The following is a 17,401-nucleotide window of genomic DNA, read 5'->3' as shown; positions in this document are numbered from 1 at the left end:
TAAGCAAACAAACAGCAAAGGTGAAAATACTATGCTTTGATCCACATTCAGTCTCTCTGGATATGTATGGCACAAGTCTATTGGAATTATGGCTTTTATTCTTAAAATTTTGAATCAATTCCTGGCATATCTTAAAATTGAGACTTATCAAAAGTTTTATTTTGTTTTACCTAATTACTTGTCTTTTATCTGATCTTAACTGCATTGGTTTTGTTTGTGCTGAAATGTATACATTTTGTATAATCCTCCTCTATTTCCTGTGTGATCATAGAAATTTGATAATTTCTTCTAATATTCATGTTTGTGTCTAAGTCATTTCGAGCTTATCTTGTTAAAGAGTATGAGAATTTCTCTATACCTAATTTTTTCCATGGTATTTTCCAATTTCCCAATAGTTTTTGTCAAATATTGAGTTCTTGTTCCATTAGCTAGAATCTTTAAAATTTTCATATTTAAGGTTATTTTGTTTATTTGCTTCCATATATTATGTACCTAATTAATTCCACTGATAGAATTGATTTATAAATCCATCTAGTCCTGGGATTGTTTTTCTTTGGAAGTTCTTTTATAGATTGTTCAATTGCTTTTTCTAAAGTAAAGTTATTTCATTTCCCTCCTGTTCTGTTTATATAGTCAATTTATATTTCTATATTCATCTATTCAATTTGGATCATCAATATTATTGGCCTGTAATTAGGGAAAATATTTCCCTTTATCTCTTTTCATTGGTTATAAGTTCACCCTTTTAGTTTTTGATAATGGTAGTTTGACTTTCTTCAGAATTAAATTATATAGATATATTTTTTTTTATTAAAACCCGTTACTTTACGTAGTCATTCAATTTTCTTTTGCTTTCAATGTTTTTATTTTGGAGATTTCTATTTTGGTGTTTGTTTAATTGGGTTTTTTAATTTGTTGCTTTTCTAGTCAACTGATCTTTCTCTTTTACTGATAAAGTGTTTAGAAACATACATTTTCCCATAAAGATGGCTTTGGTTGAATTCTAAAAATTTTTAACATTTGTGTCAATATTATTATCTTTAATAAAATTGTTGATTTTTTTTCTGTGATTTGATATTTAATCTACCCATTCTTTAGAATTTTAGTTTCCAGTTAACTTTTAAATTTTTTTCTAAAGCAACCCTTTGTTGAATATAACTTTTATTACATTGTGTTTGCAAGTATTGGGTATAATATTACTGGTTTTCTGCATTTATATTTGAAATTTCATATCCTAATAGACTTATTTTATAACAGTGCCATATATAGCTAAAAAAAAGTATACTACTTTCCATATCTATTCAATAATCTCCAAAAATTTATCATATCCAAATTTTTTGAAATTCTACTTATCCTTCCCTTTTCTGTTTTTAAAAATTAGATATATTTACATATGAGAAGGTTAAATTGAGGTCTTTTATTAGTATAGTTTTATTATCTGTTTATCCCTATAACTTAGAGTAGTTTCTTTAATTATTTAGATGCTATATTATTTTATGCATTAAATGTTGATATTAATTCATTTTCTGTGGTACCTCTTAGCAAAATATAGTTCCTCTGTTTATCTCTTTTAATTAAGTCTTTTGAGTTGTTGCTACTTTAGCTGAAATAACAGCTTTGCATATGTATTTCAGATGTGTTTTTTTAAATAGCTTTTTATTGACAGAACATATGCATGGGTAATTATTTAACATTGTCCCTTGCACTCACTTCTGTTCCAACTTCTCCCTTCCCTCCCTCCATCCTCTCCCCTAAATGGTAGGCAGTCTCATTCATGTTAAAGTATATCAGATGTGTTTGTAAGTATTCTGGTTTCTAATCCATTTCTGTTATCCCTTTCCAATTTGAAGATTGAGGTTCATATTCACAGTTATGATTGTTATGTGTATTGTATATTCCCTCCATCTTATTCTTTGACACATTTTACTCCCGCCACTCTTTCTTCCTTGTTTTTATAGACTTCTACTTGTATCCCACAATTATATAAGATAATTTCCCCATTTTTCCTTTTTCTTTTCTTCTTCCATTGTATTCTTCTTCTCCCTTCCATTTTTCTTTTAAGATGATCTAAGCAAACCACTTTCTAGCCCTCTAATTAGACTTCTGATGATGTTAGTTTGAGGTGATACATATATCATCCCCTTCTTCCCCCATCTTATAATATCCTTTTTTACTCCCTTATGATCATTCATGGATATCTTTTCATGTTTCCTATGAAGTTTGTTTTGAAGTTACTTAGTTCTGTTTTCACCAAGAATGCTGGAAAGGATCTGCATTTCATTGAAGATTCCTATTTTCCTCTATTGAATTATACTAAATTTGCTGGTTGAGTTATTCGGGGCTGTAAGGCAGTGTCTTTCATCTTCTACAACATCGTATTCCAGATTATTCAACTCCTTTATAATGATTCCCAATAAATTATACATGATCCTGACTGTGGCTCATAGTGCTAGAATTCTTTCCTTCTGGCTGCTTATAGCATATTTCTTTTGACCTGGAAGTTCTGGATTTTAGCTACAATGTTGTTATTGCTTTTCATTTTGGATTTCTTTCAGCAAGTAATTGGTAATTTCTTTGAATTTCTACTTTACCCTTTGGCTCTAAGAGATATTTGGCAGTTTTGTTTTTGTTTTTTAAATGATTTGGATGTCCAGGTTCTTGTTGGACATGCATTTCAAGCAATTTAGTGCTTTGTAAATTATCTCTTTGATTTGTTTTTCAGTGTAGTTATTTTTGCAATGAGATTAATTTTATATTTTCTCCTTTTCCCTGTCTTTTGATTTTGTTTTGACATTTATTCTTGTCCCATGGAATCATTAGTTTCTATTTGGTCCATTCTAATTCTGAGGGAGTTTTTTCTTGGGCAAGGTTTTATATATCTTATTCTTATTTCTCTTTCCAGTTCTTTCATAGCTTTCCCATTTTCCTCCTTGTTCTCTCATTTGTTTTTAAAAATCCATTTCAGCACACACACACACAACTTGCTTCATCTTTTTCTCTCCTCCTTCCCTTTACCCCTTTGGAGAATTCGGATTGGACTTTCACCCAATGAAATGTTTTTCTTATGTTTTTCTTTGAGGCATTTTGGGATTCATTCTTTTCTGGATTTGTGACTTTAGCTTCTAAATCCTCATAGTTGATTTTTATGTTGGGATTTGTTTGTTTATTTGCTCATTCTTATAGCCAGCTTCCTGACTTAAGATTTTTATCTTTAGGCTGTGCTCTACATACTTCTGAGGAGAATATCTGGGCTCAGTTTCTGTCCTCTTACATCCTTCTGTTACTTTCTTGGGAGTACTGAGTATTGTATATTTCAAGATTTTCAGGACAATTTAGGCTGGGTACCTGCAAACTTTAGGTGCCCCAAAAGTGATCTAATTCAGGAGAAGGCTTTATAAAATGTTCACACAATTACCTGGCATAGAGTAAGCACTTAATAATATTTGTTCCTTACTTCCCTCCTATTCCTTTAACTTCCCATCCACTCTCCATATCTCAGCTGGACTGACAGAGCTGAAGAATTCTTCTTGGTCTGTGATTCTTTTTCTACTGCAGGCTTCAAACTAGGACTGAGCCCCCAATTCACTCCTTAGGTCGGAGTCTCACAGTTCCTATTGCTTCCGAACATGTTCCTGTACAAGTGAGGCCCATGACCACTCTTTTTGCAAGTTCCATCTTTTGTCTGTCCTGAATCTGTGATCTGGAGCTGTGTAGTCAGTAACAGAGCTCCCAAGGGACACCTTTCCCCCCAACCTGCATAGGCAGGTCCTCCTTTGGAGTCTGGGTTTTCTTGCCCCGTTCTTTCTCTCTCTCTCTTGGTCTTTGACAAGAAACTCTAAGTTTCTGTGGATTGAAATACTCCAAGTGGCCAGTACCACTCTCTAGTAAATACAGATCATCATTTGCCTTCCTCAGATGACTTGGTCTGGACATAAGATTCACTATGTTGGGTTTTTTCCCCTTGGATTCTGTGATCAGGACTGAATTCTGGCTCTTTGTGGAGAGCTATATTGTGGAATTGGTCTGTGCTTCTGCTGAATCATGCTTATGCCTTTGCCAGTCTCATTTTGAGAAAATTGAGACCCAGACTTTCCTCAGGGGCTCTGACAGAAAATCAAGCAGTTTTTATATGCAAGTGAAGAGGATAATGGAACTCGTAGTAAGTGGTGCTATGCACAAGATAGCAAATGTTTTTGGAATCAGGATCTGGATTTGAGCTTTGGTTCAGCCATTTACTTCCCATGTGTCTATGGGCAAGTCACTTGTCTTGAGGTCAGTTCCAACCTAAAAACAGACTTGATGATTTTGAAGGAATCTACTAATCCCTCGTCAATGCCTTGGGACATGACAGTGAAGCATATTACATATTATTATTTCCATTTGGTCCTCTCTCTCTTGACCCTTGGAAGAGAAAGCATGGGTTCTCTTTCTGTGCTTTGAAAACTATGTGAAATGTTAATACCTATAAACAAATTTTATCCCCATTGCTTTAGGGCATTCATGTGTTTTCCTATAAAGTTATTCTTTCAGCTATTTTGGCATAATGTGCTAATTTTTAAGGTTTTCTGGAATAATAAAGATAGACTTTAATTTTTTTGAGGTCACAGCTTTAAGTGAATGAACTTATGAAATGAACTTTTTAATTAATGCTGTTTTCTTCTATAAATTGATAAGCACTTGCATTGTTTTAAAATATACACATATTTCATTTAGGTTTAATAAGAAAATAAAAATTTGAGTTAAAAGAAAGACCTTAGAATCAGAAATTAAGAATCATAAATTTAGTTTTAGGCTGAGTTTTTTATTTTGTTTTGTTTGGAGAGGGGCAGTTATTTTGGGTCCAGGTTGGCTTTTATTTCACCCCTCAGAAATTTGCAAAATAACAGAAGATAGTTCTGAAGGAAGCATAGAGAAGTAGAATTTAAAAGTAATATATAGACTTTATTACATGTTTTAAAAATATCAAGTATTATGAAATAGAAATTTATAATTTCATACTTATTTATCTATAGACGTATATAAGTTTAATGATTGGGTTTCATCAATTATCTTATCTACTGAATTCTGGAATGCTTCAATTAAAGCCAAGTGTGAACTCAGGGTCTTGTTTACTTGTTGAATTACCTAAAGAAATTGAGTGAGTGATCTAATCAGTCCCTAAGCTTCCCAATCTTTGTGATCTCAGGACCCCTTACTTTCAGGAAAATACTGAGGATTCTTCAAAGAGCTTTTGTATTTATGTGAGTTTTATATATTGACCATTACCAACTTAGTATTATTATGAAAATAGTTTTGACCTGGGAACCCTCAGGTCCATAGACTGCATTTTCAGAACCACTGAAATGGTTCTCCTTTCCCTCTAAGGAGATGGGAATGCTGACATATTGGTATCCCCAAACTGTCTTTTTCCCTTAGCCCCACCCACATAATAAGTCATATTAATAGGAGATAGTCATTATATTGATCAGACTTTAGTTGTTCAGAGTTGTTTTCCTTTATAATGTTAGCATTTAAATCAGGGGTGACAAATCTTGTTTCTTCCAAGGGCCATTAGGATATTTATGACATCATTCCAAAGCCATACAAAATTATCATCTTAAAGAAAGTGGGGGGGGGAAGAGGGAGGAGAAAGAGTGTTATTGTCACCTGTGATTTTCTATGTTCCCACCAGTGCTTTAAGTTTTCTCCTGGTTCTGCTCATTTCACTCAGAATCAGTTTATAATACCCAGAATTCATTGCAATCTTTTCATCATTTCTTGTGGTATAGTAATATTCCATCATGTTGATGTACTACAATTTGTTCAGCCATTCCCAGTTTATAATTACTTCATGTCCAGTTCTCATCCACTTCAGACAAGGCTCATTTGATACCCTATCCCCCCATTCCTTCTTTCATGTTTCAGTTTTTTCACAGAATTCACACAGCAAATTCTAACCCCACCTCCTTTTTTTTCCTCCTTTCTATAATGATATATTCCCTTTTTTCTCTTTTTCCTTCTTAAAATCCTTGAAACAGAACTATCTACCTTCATGTCTCTTTTGTTGTTGTTTAACTCTCCTAATACTCTTTAATACCATTAAGATTATGAAAGGATAATTTTCCCCAAATCCAATCAGAATATTTAAAAAATACACACACACACACACACACACACAGACAGCTTCTTATAGTTGCTCAAAAATTTTACCCTTCTAGGTTGTTTTTTGTTTTTTAATTTTTATGTTGTATTTCAAAGTTACTAGTAAGTGGTGGTCTTCTTATAAGAAAAATTTCACGTTCTTCTTTTCCATTAAAAATTATTTCTTGCACTTTTCCTTGTAGCTTTGAATTTACCAAGTGTTAATTGCCCATCTTTTTTGCTTTTTGGAATATTGTGTTCCAATCCTCTTTTGTATAGAAAAGTTTATAAGGTCTTGTATAAGCCTGGCTGTGAGTCTTTAATAGTTGAGTTGCTTCTTCCTTAATGCTTAGTGTATTTTTTAAAATGATACTTTGATGCTCTGGATTTAGGTTGAGATATTTCTTGGACTTCTGAAATCTTTGAGGGTTTCTTTCATGAGTGATTGATGGATATTTTCTTAGATTTTGCTCTTCAATTCTCATAGTTTTAATACAGTGACTTGTTTTATTTATTTTTTTAAATCATGATTTTCAGATAGTCCAGTGATTGTTATCTTTTAAAGTATCTCTTTTCTCATTTCTCCAGATCAGGTTTTTTTTTTAATATTAGATCTCATATTTTTTCTGTCTTTTGTGTTCTAATTTCTTATTAATCATAACTTGTCCTAGTTTTCAGGGACTCTCACTTTTTATTCTTTAGTTCTTTCCTCAAGAGCTTTTATTTCATTTTTTAATCCAGTTTCTTTTTTTCTATGTTATTCATGTCATTTTGGGGGAGAAATAATATTTTTCCTTTGAGTCTTAGCTTTCAATTCTTACAGAATTATTCTTCTTTTGGTGGAAATTTTTAAATTTGGATTTTTTTTTTCAAAATACCCCTTCTTGTCTTTGAGTTATTCATCTTTTCAGTTTTATTTCCTGAATTATAGCTTTGTGTTAAGGTCAGGACTCTGCACTCTATTGTGCTCTTGGGTGGAGTTGTTAGCTTTACTCTCTCAGGATCCCCGAATTTCCAGTGTCTAATCCTGTCTCTTAGCGTTAGGTCTTCCTAGATCATTGAGTTTCAGAGACCTGCATCATCAGGTTTCTCAGAATAAGATGTTATTGAGTACTTTGTGGTTCATGGTGCTAATTGCAGATTAGTCTGCACTAGTTGGGGCTTCTTGACTGTAGTTTTCCTACTTTTGTACAGATATGTGTATATTGTATTTTTTCAGGTCCTACCTGTAGGTGGAGGTGATAAGGGCTCATTTACCTTTTTCTATTTTTGCATTTCCTGTAGGATTTTGGATGACTTTTTGGGGTAGTTCTTGGGTATAAGAAATCATTGTTTCTTCTTTGGATTTTTTGATCATTATTCTCTCTAGTATGAATTTTGGGGTTTTATTGGAATAAATGTATGGAAGCTGGCACCTTGTTCAAGGAGTTAACTTGGCTGAAAGTAGATAAATACACTTTGAAGAGATTTTGTCTGAATTCTTCATATGTATAAATGCTCAGAATTTTCCTGCTGCATTGGACTAGTTTTTTTTAACTTTCTTAAGCCTAGCTTTCCTCATCTGTAAGATTAGGTAGCTTCTGAAGTCTCTACATCTATGCTACTATAGTCTTCTTCCTTATTGTCACACCATATTTAAAATATGTATGTGTCTGTGTATGTGTGTATGTTTGTATATTAAGCTTGTTTCACCAAAAATTACTAATATAACCATTCACTAACAACTATTTACATAATAGTTACACAAAAAGTATCTTTAAAAGGTAATAGCTTACTGTATTTTATTGATCTGCTTGACCTGTTTCTATATATATGCACATACTTTTTCTTTTGTTTTAAAAAGCTTTGTTGTCAAGTGTCAATGTTCTTTTAATTCTGTTTGCTTTACATTTCAGATTTTTCATATTCATTCAAATATTTTTGTATCAATAATTTGAATGGGGCTTATTTTGTTACCTTGATAGCTCATAATTTATATAGTCTTTCTCTAACCTTTTGAAAAGTACTTCATGAGTTCATGCAAAGTGAAATGTATTGTGTACAAAGTAAAAGCAATGTTATGGGATGATAAGCTGTGAATGACTTTGCTATCCTCAGCAATACAAAGTCCAAACTACTATGATGGACGTAAGATGAAAAATGCTTTCTATACCCAGAGAAAGAATTGATTGTGAATGAATATAGATTAAAACATACCTTTTTAAACTTTATTTTTCTGAGGTTTTTTTGGGGGGGAGAGTGGAATCTATATGTGTGTTTTGGTTTTTTTCTGCAACATGACTTTTATAGAAATGTTTTGGATACTTTCACATGTGCCTTTTCAGTGGAGTGGTGTGAGAAGGGAGGAAAGGAGAGAATCTGGAGCTCTAAAAGTTTTAAAAACAAATGTAAAAAAATTTGTTTTACATGTAACTGAGAAAAATAAAATATTTTTTAAGAAGAAAGTATGTAATCCTCTTCCCCCGATTTATTGAGAATATATATATCACACAAGAGAATATTTCCATATATAAATTAATTAGGAAAAAATGTGACTTAAGTAGTTTGCTTTTCCTTTTAAATATATAAGTTCAGTATGTAACTTTCAAAATTGTCCTTCCTGATGGTTGTCTTCTTTCTATTCCTTTCATTGCCAAAAAAAAAAAAAAAAAAAAAGGAAAAAAGAATGCTTGAATATTTTCCTTTTTTTCCCTTTTCCTGTTTTTTGTTTAGGGGGGTAAACTTAAAGCTTGGTGGGACAGTGAACTTTACCCAAATTAAAATCACAGACTCTCAAGGTAAAAAACAAAAAAAAAAATTAAGGATTTATTCCGATTTTGCAAGAAAAGCCAACTTCCAACAGACAGTTATCACTAGACGAGCGCAAACTACAAACTGCAAAACACAATATTATATAGACCAGAAGACCCCACTCCCCTTGACCTTTTCTCCCATTGTCTGAAGGAGTCCAGGCTTACAATCTAAATACAGAAATCTATCCCAGAAACAAAAGAATAAATAAATCTTAATTCAAATTTCCCTTGAGAATTGCTATATAAGCAGATATTCTTGGATGAGAGAATACCCTGAATTCCCAAAGTCATCAGTGCCTTAAAAAAAAAAAAAGTACTTAAATGCTAATTAAGAAGTGGATGGAATCAGGAAGGAAAGTATTCATCCAAGATATGTCAAATACCTGCAGCTTTTTAGTTATAGCTCAATTTGTTATTGCAAACTCTCAAGTCACAATTAGGCTATGGTTCAAGATCACAGTCCCATGAGAGGTCTTCACTCAGTTTATCCCATTCAAAGCTAACTCATTTCCCCTCTTATTCCCTTTTTCAAAATTAGAAAGAAAAAGAAATCTTAGTAACAACTATGCATAGCCAAGCAAAACAAATGTATTGCTCTAGGTTTCAAGTAGATGCTTTGCCATCTATATACCATTTGTTTCATAAGCCTATTACAGAGGCTATGGGAGACTTATAAGTCATATAATTATATTTTCCATTATGTTTTTAATGTTTAATTACATTTGAAATTTTCGTGATTTACTGACTTCATAGTGCTTTGAGTTATGATAAGGCAATACAATTGAAAGCAATTGTGAAAATTCTCTTTTTTTTGTTCTAGATAATATGCATGTGTCATTAGCTGAGGCCTTGGAGGTTCGGGGAGGACCACTGCAAGAAGAAGAAATATGGGCCGTATTAAGTCAAAGTGCAGAAAGCCTTCAGGAATTATTCAGAAAAGGTATTCTTTATTTATCAAAATATCATATGCCAATTTAGGAAAAATGTTTTATTGATGACTTTTTTTTTTTTACTCCATTGTCATTTCTTTCCATCTGCAGTTCAGCAAAACTAAACAATTCATTTCATGTTAACAGTATATGCAATTTTCCACTTCTGTTATCTTTTATCTCAGACAAAGAGCAGGAGAAACTATTATTTTCTCAATTCTCTTCTGGGAAGAGTCTTAGCTATTATTCAGAATTCAGTTTTGTTTTGCTTTGCTTTGCTTTTTTTTTTTTTTTAACATTGTTATATTCATTGTGAATTTGCTTTCTTGGTTTTTATCAGTTTATAAAACTTTTTCTGTGTCAAGAATATTTTTAAAATAATTTAAAGAACAATTATGAGGCCAAGGATTAATCGTTCTTATTTCTCTTAAGGATATACAACCCAGCCTCAATAGCTTTGCATTGGAAAAGTCCTGAATCAAGTTAAAATCTGGCATCTATTTGGCCTTCTAAGGCTTTTCTAATGCTTTGCAATTATCTTGGGAAATAGATATTATTATTTTTTTTTTACACATGAGGAAACTGGTTTGGTTTGTCTTTATTTTCAGTATATAGCACAATACTTAGCATATATGAGGTGTTTAATAAATTTTTTTTCCTGAAGCAATTGGGGTCAAGTGATTTGCTCAGGGTCACATAGCTAGGAAGTGTTAAGTATCTGAGGTCAAATTTAAACTCAGGTCCTCCTGACTTCAGGGCTCGTACTCTGTCTACTGCAGCATCTAGCTGCCCCTTAGTATTTAATAAATTCTAGTGGACTGATTGAGATAAGTGACTTGCTCAGGGTCATATAGCCCTGTAAGTGTCAAAGGCTGAATTTGAAATCAGATCTTTCTGACTCTAGATCCAGCATTCTATCTGCTGTGCCATCTAATTGTTTCTCTGTAAGGCTTTTTATGCTTAATATTCCTGTATTTAGATGAGTAATGGAAAAACTCAAAATGAAGTATAATTGTAGAAGCAGAAGACAGGGCTTTCTATTTCTTTTTTTTTTAAATAGTGTTTTATTTTTTCCAAATACATGCAAAGATAGTTTTCAGCATTCATCTTTGCAAAACCCTGTGTTCCAAATTTTTCTCTCTCTCCTCTTCTATCTTCCCTCCCTAAGACAGCAAACAGTCTGATACAGATTAAACATATGTAGTTCTTTTAAACAACTTTCCATATTCGTCATGCTGCACAAGAAAAATCAGATCAGAAGAGAAAAAAACAAACAGCAAAACAAAAAAAGATGAAAATACTATGCTTTGATGCACATTTAGTCTCCATAGCTCTCTCTCTGAATGTGGATGGCAATTTCCATCACAAATCTGTTGTAATTGCCTTGAATTACCTCATTGTGAAAAAAAGCCAAGTCCATCAGAGTTGATTATCACATAATCTTTTTGCTGTGTACAATGTTCTCTTCATTCTACCTACTTCACGTAGCATCATGTAAGTTTTTCCAGGCTTTTCTGAAATCAGCCTGCTCATCATTTCTTATAGAACAGTAATATTCCATTACATTGATATTCCATAACTTATTCAGAACAGCTCTTTCTAAGATGCCAAATGTAATGCTAAATTATGCCACGTGAGTTTGGTGTGTAAGGCAACTAAACCTGGATGTTAGCATAAGAGTAAATATTTTTTAAATGTCAAGCTTCATCAAGATAAGATGAATTTAACTTGTGAATATGGTGTTAAATGATATTAACATTTAATGTGTGAATATGGTATTAAATGAACAGATCAATAAGCAGTTAGTCTAGATCTTCCTGGGGTTCAAAGCAATGAACCCCAATGAACCCAATGAATGAATTCAGCCTGAATTCTAAGAGATTTATCTTTTAGGCCAAATAGAATACTGTCTTCTGTAAAGAGCAGGAACTTTGGAGAAATATACTTAAGGCTCAGTATGATTGATTTAAACAAAGTGTTAACTCAGTGGAATTGATAAGACAATGGTTATCTAGTCTAGCATGTGCATTCTCTATCTAGTTCAGTATGATTGATTTAATCTTACAACAAATAATGGTTCCCTAGTGATATGATTGGTTTATACTCAGTATACTGTAATGATGTAATGATAATGCAGGGGTCCTCAAACTTTTTAAATAGGGGGCCAGTTTACTGTCCCTCAGACTGTTGGAGGGTCTGACTTTAGTAAAAACAAAAACTTTGTTTTGTGGGCCTCTAAATAAAGAAACTTCATAGCCCTGGGTGAGGGGGATAAACATCCTCCGCTGCCGCATCTGGCGGGCTGTAGTTTGAGGACCCCTGTAATAGAGTATATAAGCTGGAGCTCAAGTTGTTGGACAGAAAGAGACATTCTATCTTCATCAGCCTCTTGGTGACTCTCCTGCTTCCCTCACTGAAACCAAGGCCTGTGTGAAGGGCCTCCAGAAAGCTAGCCCGGGCCCCAGGCAAGGAGACAGACTGAAAAGGAGACAATAAGGACTTTTGGACTTTATCCCTGGCTACTCTGGTGGTGATTACTCTGCTAAAATAAAGGCTAGTCCCAAGATCTACAGAAAACTAAACCAGAACCTTGTAGTCTTCTTCGACCAGTATTGGATACTCAGGGGTCCAAAGTGGCAACAAAATGGAAATACAGTCAGTCTTGGGGTCAGAGTGGATATACATAAGGGCCTATGCCCAGAGATGACAATGCTTTATTGAATATTATATAGTACTTTTTTATTTACCAAAGGTTTTCATGCACATCATAAATTTTGGTCCTCACAGAAGAATATAGGTTCTGGGAGGAAATTGAGGCTTTCCCTGTTGGAATCCTTACTAACTGCTAACTAATTAGAGTTGATCTAATCTTACAAGAAGATGTTTTGGCCAGAACCTGAAACAAGGTACTAAGTAGAACTAATCAAGACAAGGCTTGTGTTCCCACCTTTACTCATTGGAGTCCACAAGTATGCTAGCTTCACAAAGTAGACTTTCTACTTTCAGGGAGTCCACACCTTCCTTAAAGCTCATTGGGCCAGAGAGCACTATGGGAGAAAACCCATAATCCCATTCTCTCAGAAGAGGCAGATAAAAGGCCAGCGATGAGGGATCTATGGCAGAATACATTTTTTCCTCTTGGCTGGCTGATCGCCCTGGACTCAAGAGGAGCGACTCTGGTGCAGAGAACACTTTGACAGATTTCAGTGGAGCTACGCCAGAAGCCCTCTCTCCGTGGCAAGTTGGTGGCTGGGCTCCCCAGAAGGAGATAAGAGAGACCTTCCATCTCTGTCTTGGTTGGAGGCAGAAGAAAGCAGAGGCAGAGGCTGGAGGACAGAACCTTTGGATTTGGAGACATCCGAAGGGCTCCAAGCCTCTAAACCGGCTTTGCCTTGAGAAGAACAGGAACTCCAACATTTGAACTCATAACATTTCCCCAAACTTGAAAGAAGATCCAGTAAATATTCCTCAATTCATTTTCTAGTTTATTTATTTTAAAATATCCATATTACATGCACTGGTGATATAAAAAAGAAAAAAATGAATTGAGATTAAAGTTTAGGAAATAATTAGATTTGGGTATCATCTACATAAAGATGATACTTTGAACCCAAGGGAATTGTTGAGAACCCTGAAAAAGAAAGTAGACAGAGAAGAAAGACCTGAATAAAGCCATGATGGATACTTGTGTTTGATGAATGAGATGGAAGATGATCTTGCAATGGAGACTGTCAAGTAGTCAGAGAAACCATGCCAGAACTAAGGGTTAAAGGTGGCAATGGGAGGGGAAAGGGTGAAGATATCAAAGGAAGAGAAATAATTTCAATACATAGGTGAGTTAACAGTATAAGAAGCTTCAAAGAAATCAAGTAGAATAAGGACTGGAAATACCATTGTATTTAGTAATTAGATTATTGGTAACAGTGATGGCTAGCAAATTTCTATTTTAAGGTGTTCTAAGTTCAGAATGCAAAAAGAAAAAGAAGAGTCCCTTGGAGATCAAGGAGATCAAATCCATCAATACTTTAATTCAGACAATTTATTGAAAGAACACATATTGAGGCTGGAACTAAATATTTTGGCCACTTAATGAGAAGACTAGGACTCATTGGAAAAGGGGTCCTTTCCCTATCATCATCATTAAAAAACAGAAAGAGAATGGTCTTTAACACCCAAAGTTTCTATTATTTCTATCCTGGCACCAATTTTTTTCAATTCAGTGAGAATCAGATCCAAAACAATTTCTTGGTTTTTTTTGCTTTTTGAAAGAGGAAATTTTAATTAAGATGAGTCAAGAAGACATAAGGTCCTCTGCTATTGATATGTATACAGCTACAATAGAGAACTGGATTGTTATAGTCCCCATCACACTTATATCCTATCTTTTTGGTGAGCTTGTTAATCACTTATGTAATCACCAACAGTTAATTCAATGACAAAATCACTTCTGTTTCTTCCTTCCCTCACCTTCATCCATGTGACTTCTGCTATTCTTTTTGGCTCAGATTCCTGGATTTCTTTACATGACATATTTTTTTAAATGCTACATTTTTCTTTTAATATTTTCATTTGTTTTGAAGAAAATATAAACATGCAGAGCCACATTCCTTTTATGGGTCTTATCCTACCAAGTTTTAGTGATACCTCTGAAGTCAGATTTGCATAATTACATAAGGACTTTCAATTTATTAAACTTGTTAGATGCTGACCTAGTACTATTATGGGCCAGAACTCTGAACTTGAAACAAGGATTCTTACAAGGTGTTAAGTCAGTGGAATTGATAAATACAATGGTTATCTAGTTTAGCATGGTGATTAATAGTTCTCTTAGTTCAATAATCTTACAACAAATAATGGTTTCCTAGTGATATAATGATTGGTTTATACTCAGTGTAGAGCATATAAGCTGGAACTCAGCGTCAGAGTCAGAGAAGACAAGCCAACTGGAGGCGGGAACTTAAGCTCTCAGAGCCAAGGAGAGAAATTCATTCCATCTTTGGTCAGGCTCTTGGTGACTCTCCTGGGCATGTACCTATAAAGAGTCATCTGCAAATCCAAGGGAATTGAGATCTGCTAAGGCTGATGGGAAAGGGAGGTGCAGTTAAATGTAGAAAGCCTTCCTAATGTAGTGAATACTGGAACTAGCTTAAAGAATTTCATTTTGTACCTGTCCTCTAGGAAATGTAGACTCACAAAAATATTTTATTTCATTCTTTTTTTTTTTTTTTGATTTTCTTTGTAAAAACTGGATGGAAAGAAAGATTAGAAGACATTACCTTTCCCCACCCCCTCCCAGTAAAAACTCTTTAAGGAGTAGACTAGAGGTTTAATATCAAAGGAATCAATGTGGGTACACATCTGAAGAGTTTTGTGAGAAAGAACCTAAGATGACTGGGGAAGGGGGGAATCCCTAAAGTTCATTTTTAATATATTTTTTTAAAATTTCATTCCATTGATAATGCTGTTGTTCTTCCCTCCCTGATGCCAGCTGCCAGGGTCAATTGGCTTATAAGAGATTAGTTACAAGAGAAATACTCAAAGGTCATCAAATTGCCTCTGTCCACAAAGCTCCACATTCCTGCTAGTTGTTCTTTCCTTTTAAGAATCAGTTTTATTGAAACACATTGTTTGTTTGCATTGTCAGCATGGTTTGCAAGAAAAACAAGGGTTTTGTTATAAGCTGCATGGTCTGGAATTTCTTCAGGAGTCTGGTAGTTAACACAGTAAATAAAAACTACTAGTTGCCTCTTTGATCTAAACCCATTACAGAATCCCAATGGTTTTGAAGTATTATTTGGATATGTTTGGATATCAAGATCATTCTCTTTTTGGGGCAGAATAAAAGAAGATGTAAGTAGCATTTTGCTCATTGCTGTAAAAAATTCTTTAGAATTGAACAAGTGAAAAACTGGAAAATAATTGTTAAAATTAAGAAAAAAAATAAATGTGGCATTTTTACCTCATTATTTATGTTTTACTATATTTCATATTATAGGAATAAGATTTTTAACATAACCAACAATCTTACAGAAAAAAGTACATTATACAGCAATTATCTTATGAATACTTAAAGTAGAAATCCAAGGACTATTTTACTTTAATATTTAATCTCCAGTATCTTTAGATAATGCTTATATACGTGAATTGTGTATGTGTACAGATAGATTTGTTGTTCAGTCAATAAGCACTTTATGAAGCACCTATATGTACTTAGGAGTTATACATACAAGAATGTATAGTCCCAAGTACATAGCAAGCACGCAGTAACATTGATTGGATTGTACAGTTGTTTCAGTTGTAACTAATTATCCACCACCCCATTTGAGATATTCTTGGAAAAGATACTGGAGTCATTTGCCATTTCTTTCTCTAGCTCCAACTTCCAGATGGGGAAACTGAGGCAAATAGAGTTAAGTGACTTACTTACACACCTAATAAATATTTTAGACTGGATTTCCCAAACAACTTTTTGTATTCTAATTTTAGGATACTTGAAGGTTTGAATTATGCCATTGTAAATCTTTTGCACACCATATAGCAGATTTCTCTAAAGATCAAAAAATAGTGATGATAAAGTATAGCTTTGACAATCGGTAACTTTTCACTGGGCCCTAGGCCCTAGAGAATAGAGGAGGGATTCAAAAGAAGGACTAATCAGAGAATTGGAAAGAAAATCAAGTAGAATTGTATTTCTGAAATTATTTCTTTTAATAACTTGTAGGGGAATTTTTAAAATGAAGTCAAATATTTCCTTTAATGTTTGAAATATATCATTCCCCTTCCCCCCCCTCCATTCCAATGGAATCTGAATTCATAGTTTGCTCTCTTTAAACACGAGCAGTTTTCTGGGAGCCTTATGGAACAGAATCTATTGAGATTGGCTTGACCCTGGCAGGCCCTAGTTACATTGCAACTCAGTTAATTTTGGCTGGAATTTTCCAGTTCAGCTCACAAAGGCAGTTATGATGAAACCAAGACAGCACTGCACTTGAAGTCAGTGACCAACCAAGTGAGGCTTCTGAGGTCCCTTCCAAAATGAAAGGACTGCAGAGGCCATCTAGCCTAGCCCCATTTTATAGATGAAGAAACTAAGGCCCAGGAAGATTGTGATTTTTCCAAGTTCATAAAAGCTTTTTAAAAAATAAAAATAATAGATTTTTCATTTTTCAAAACATATGCATAGATAGTTTTCAACTTTTACTTTTTCAAAACCTTTTGTTCCAAGTTTTTCTCCCTCCTGTCCCACCTGCCTTCCTCCCCTAGACAGTAAGTAATCCAATATAAGTTAAACATGTGCAATTCTTTTAAATATATTTCCACATTTATTTATCACATTGCACAAAAAAAATTCAGATCAAAAAGGAAAAAAAAATAAGAAAGAAAAAGCCAGCAAGCAGATAATAACAACAATAATAAAAAATGGTAAAAATACTATCTTGTGATCTACATTCAGTCCCCATAGTCCTCTTTCTGGATGTGATGGCTCTCTCCATCACCAGATCTTTGGAACTGGCCTGAATTGTTGAAAAGAGCCCAAATCCCTCACAGTTGATCACCCAT

General features: G+C 33.8%; 1 protein-coding gene across 1 annotated transcript in view; it reads left to right on the top strand.

Annotated features, from left to right (window-relative positions):
* PTPN13 (protein tyrosine phosphatase non-receptor type 13) overlaps positions 1-17,401 on the top strand; it is a 213,733-nt gene that overhangs the window by 27,017 nt on the left and 169,315 nt on the right. The window contains 1 exon segment of the mRNA XM_051966187.1: positions 9,733-9,852. Coding sequence (XP_051822147.1) covers positions 9,738-9,852 — 115 coding nt within the window. The 5' untranslated portion in view covers positions 9,733-9,737.

This window comes from Antechinus flavipes, chromosome 6 (genome assembly GCF_016432865.1).
Source record: "Antechinus flavipes isolate AdamAnt ecotype Samford, QLD, Australia chromosome 6, AdamAnt_v2, whole genome shotgun sequence".
NCBI classification, from domain to species: Eukaryota; Metazoa; Chordata; class Mammalia; order Dasyuromorphia; family Dasyuridae; genus Antechinus; species Antechinus flavipes.
This window is presented reverse-complemented; position numbering and strand designations above follow the sequence as displayed.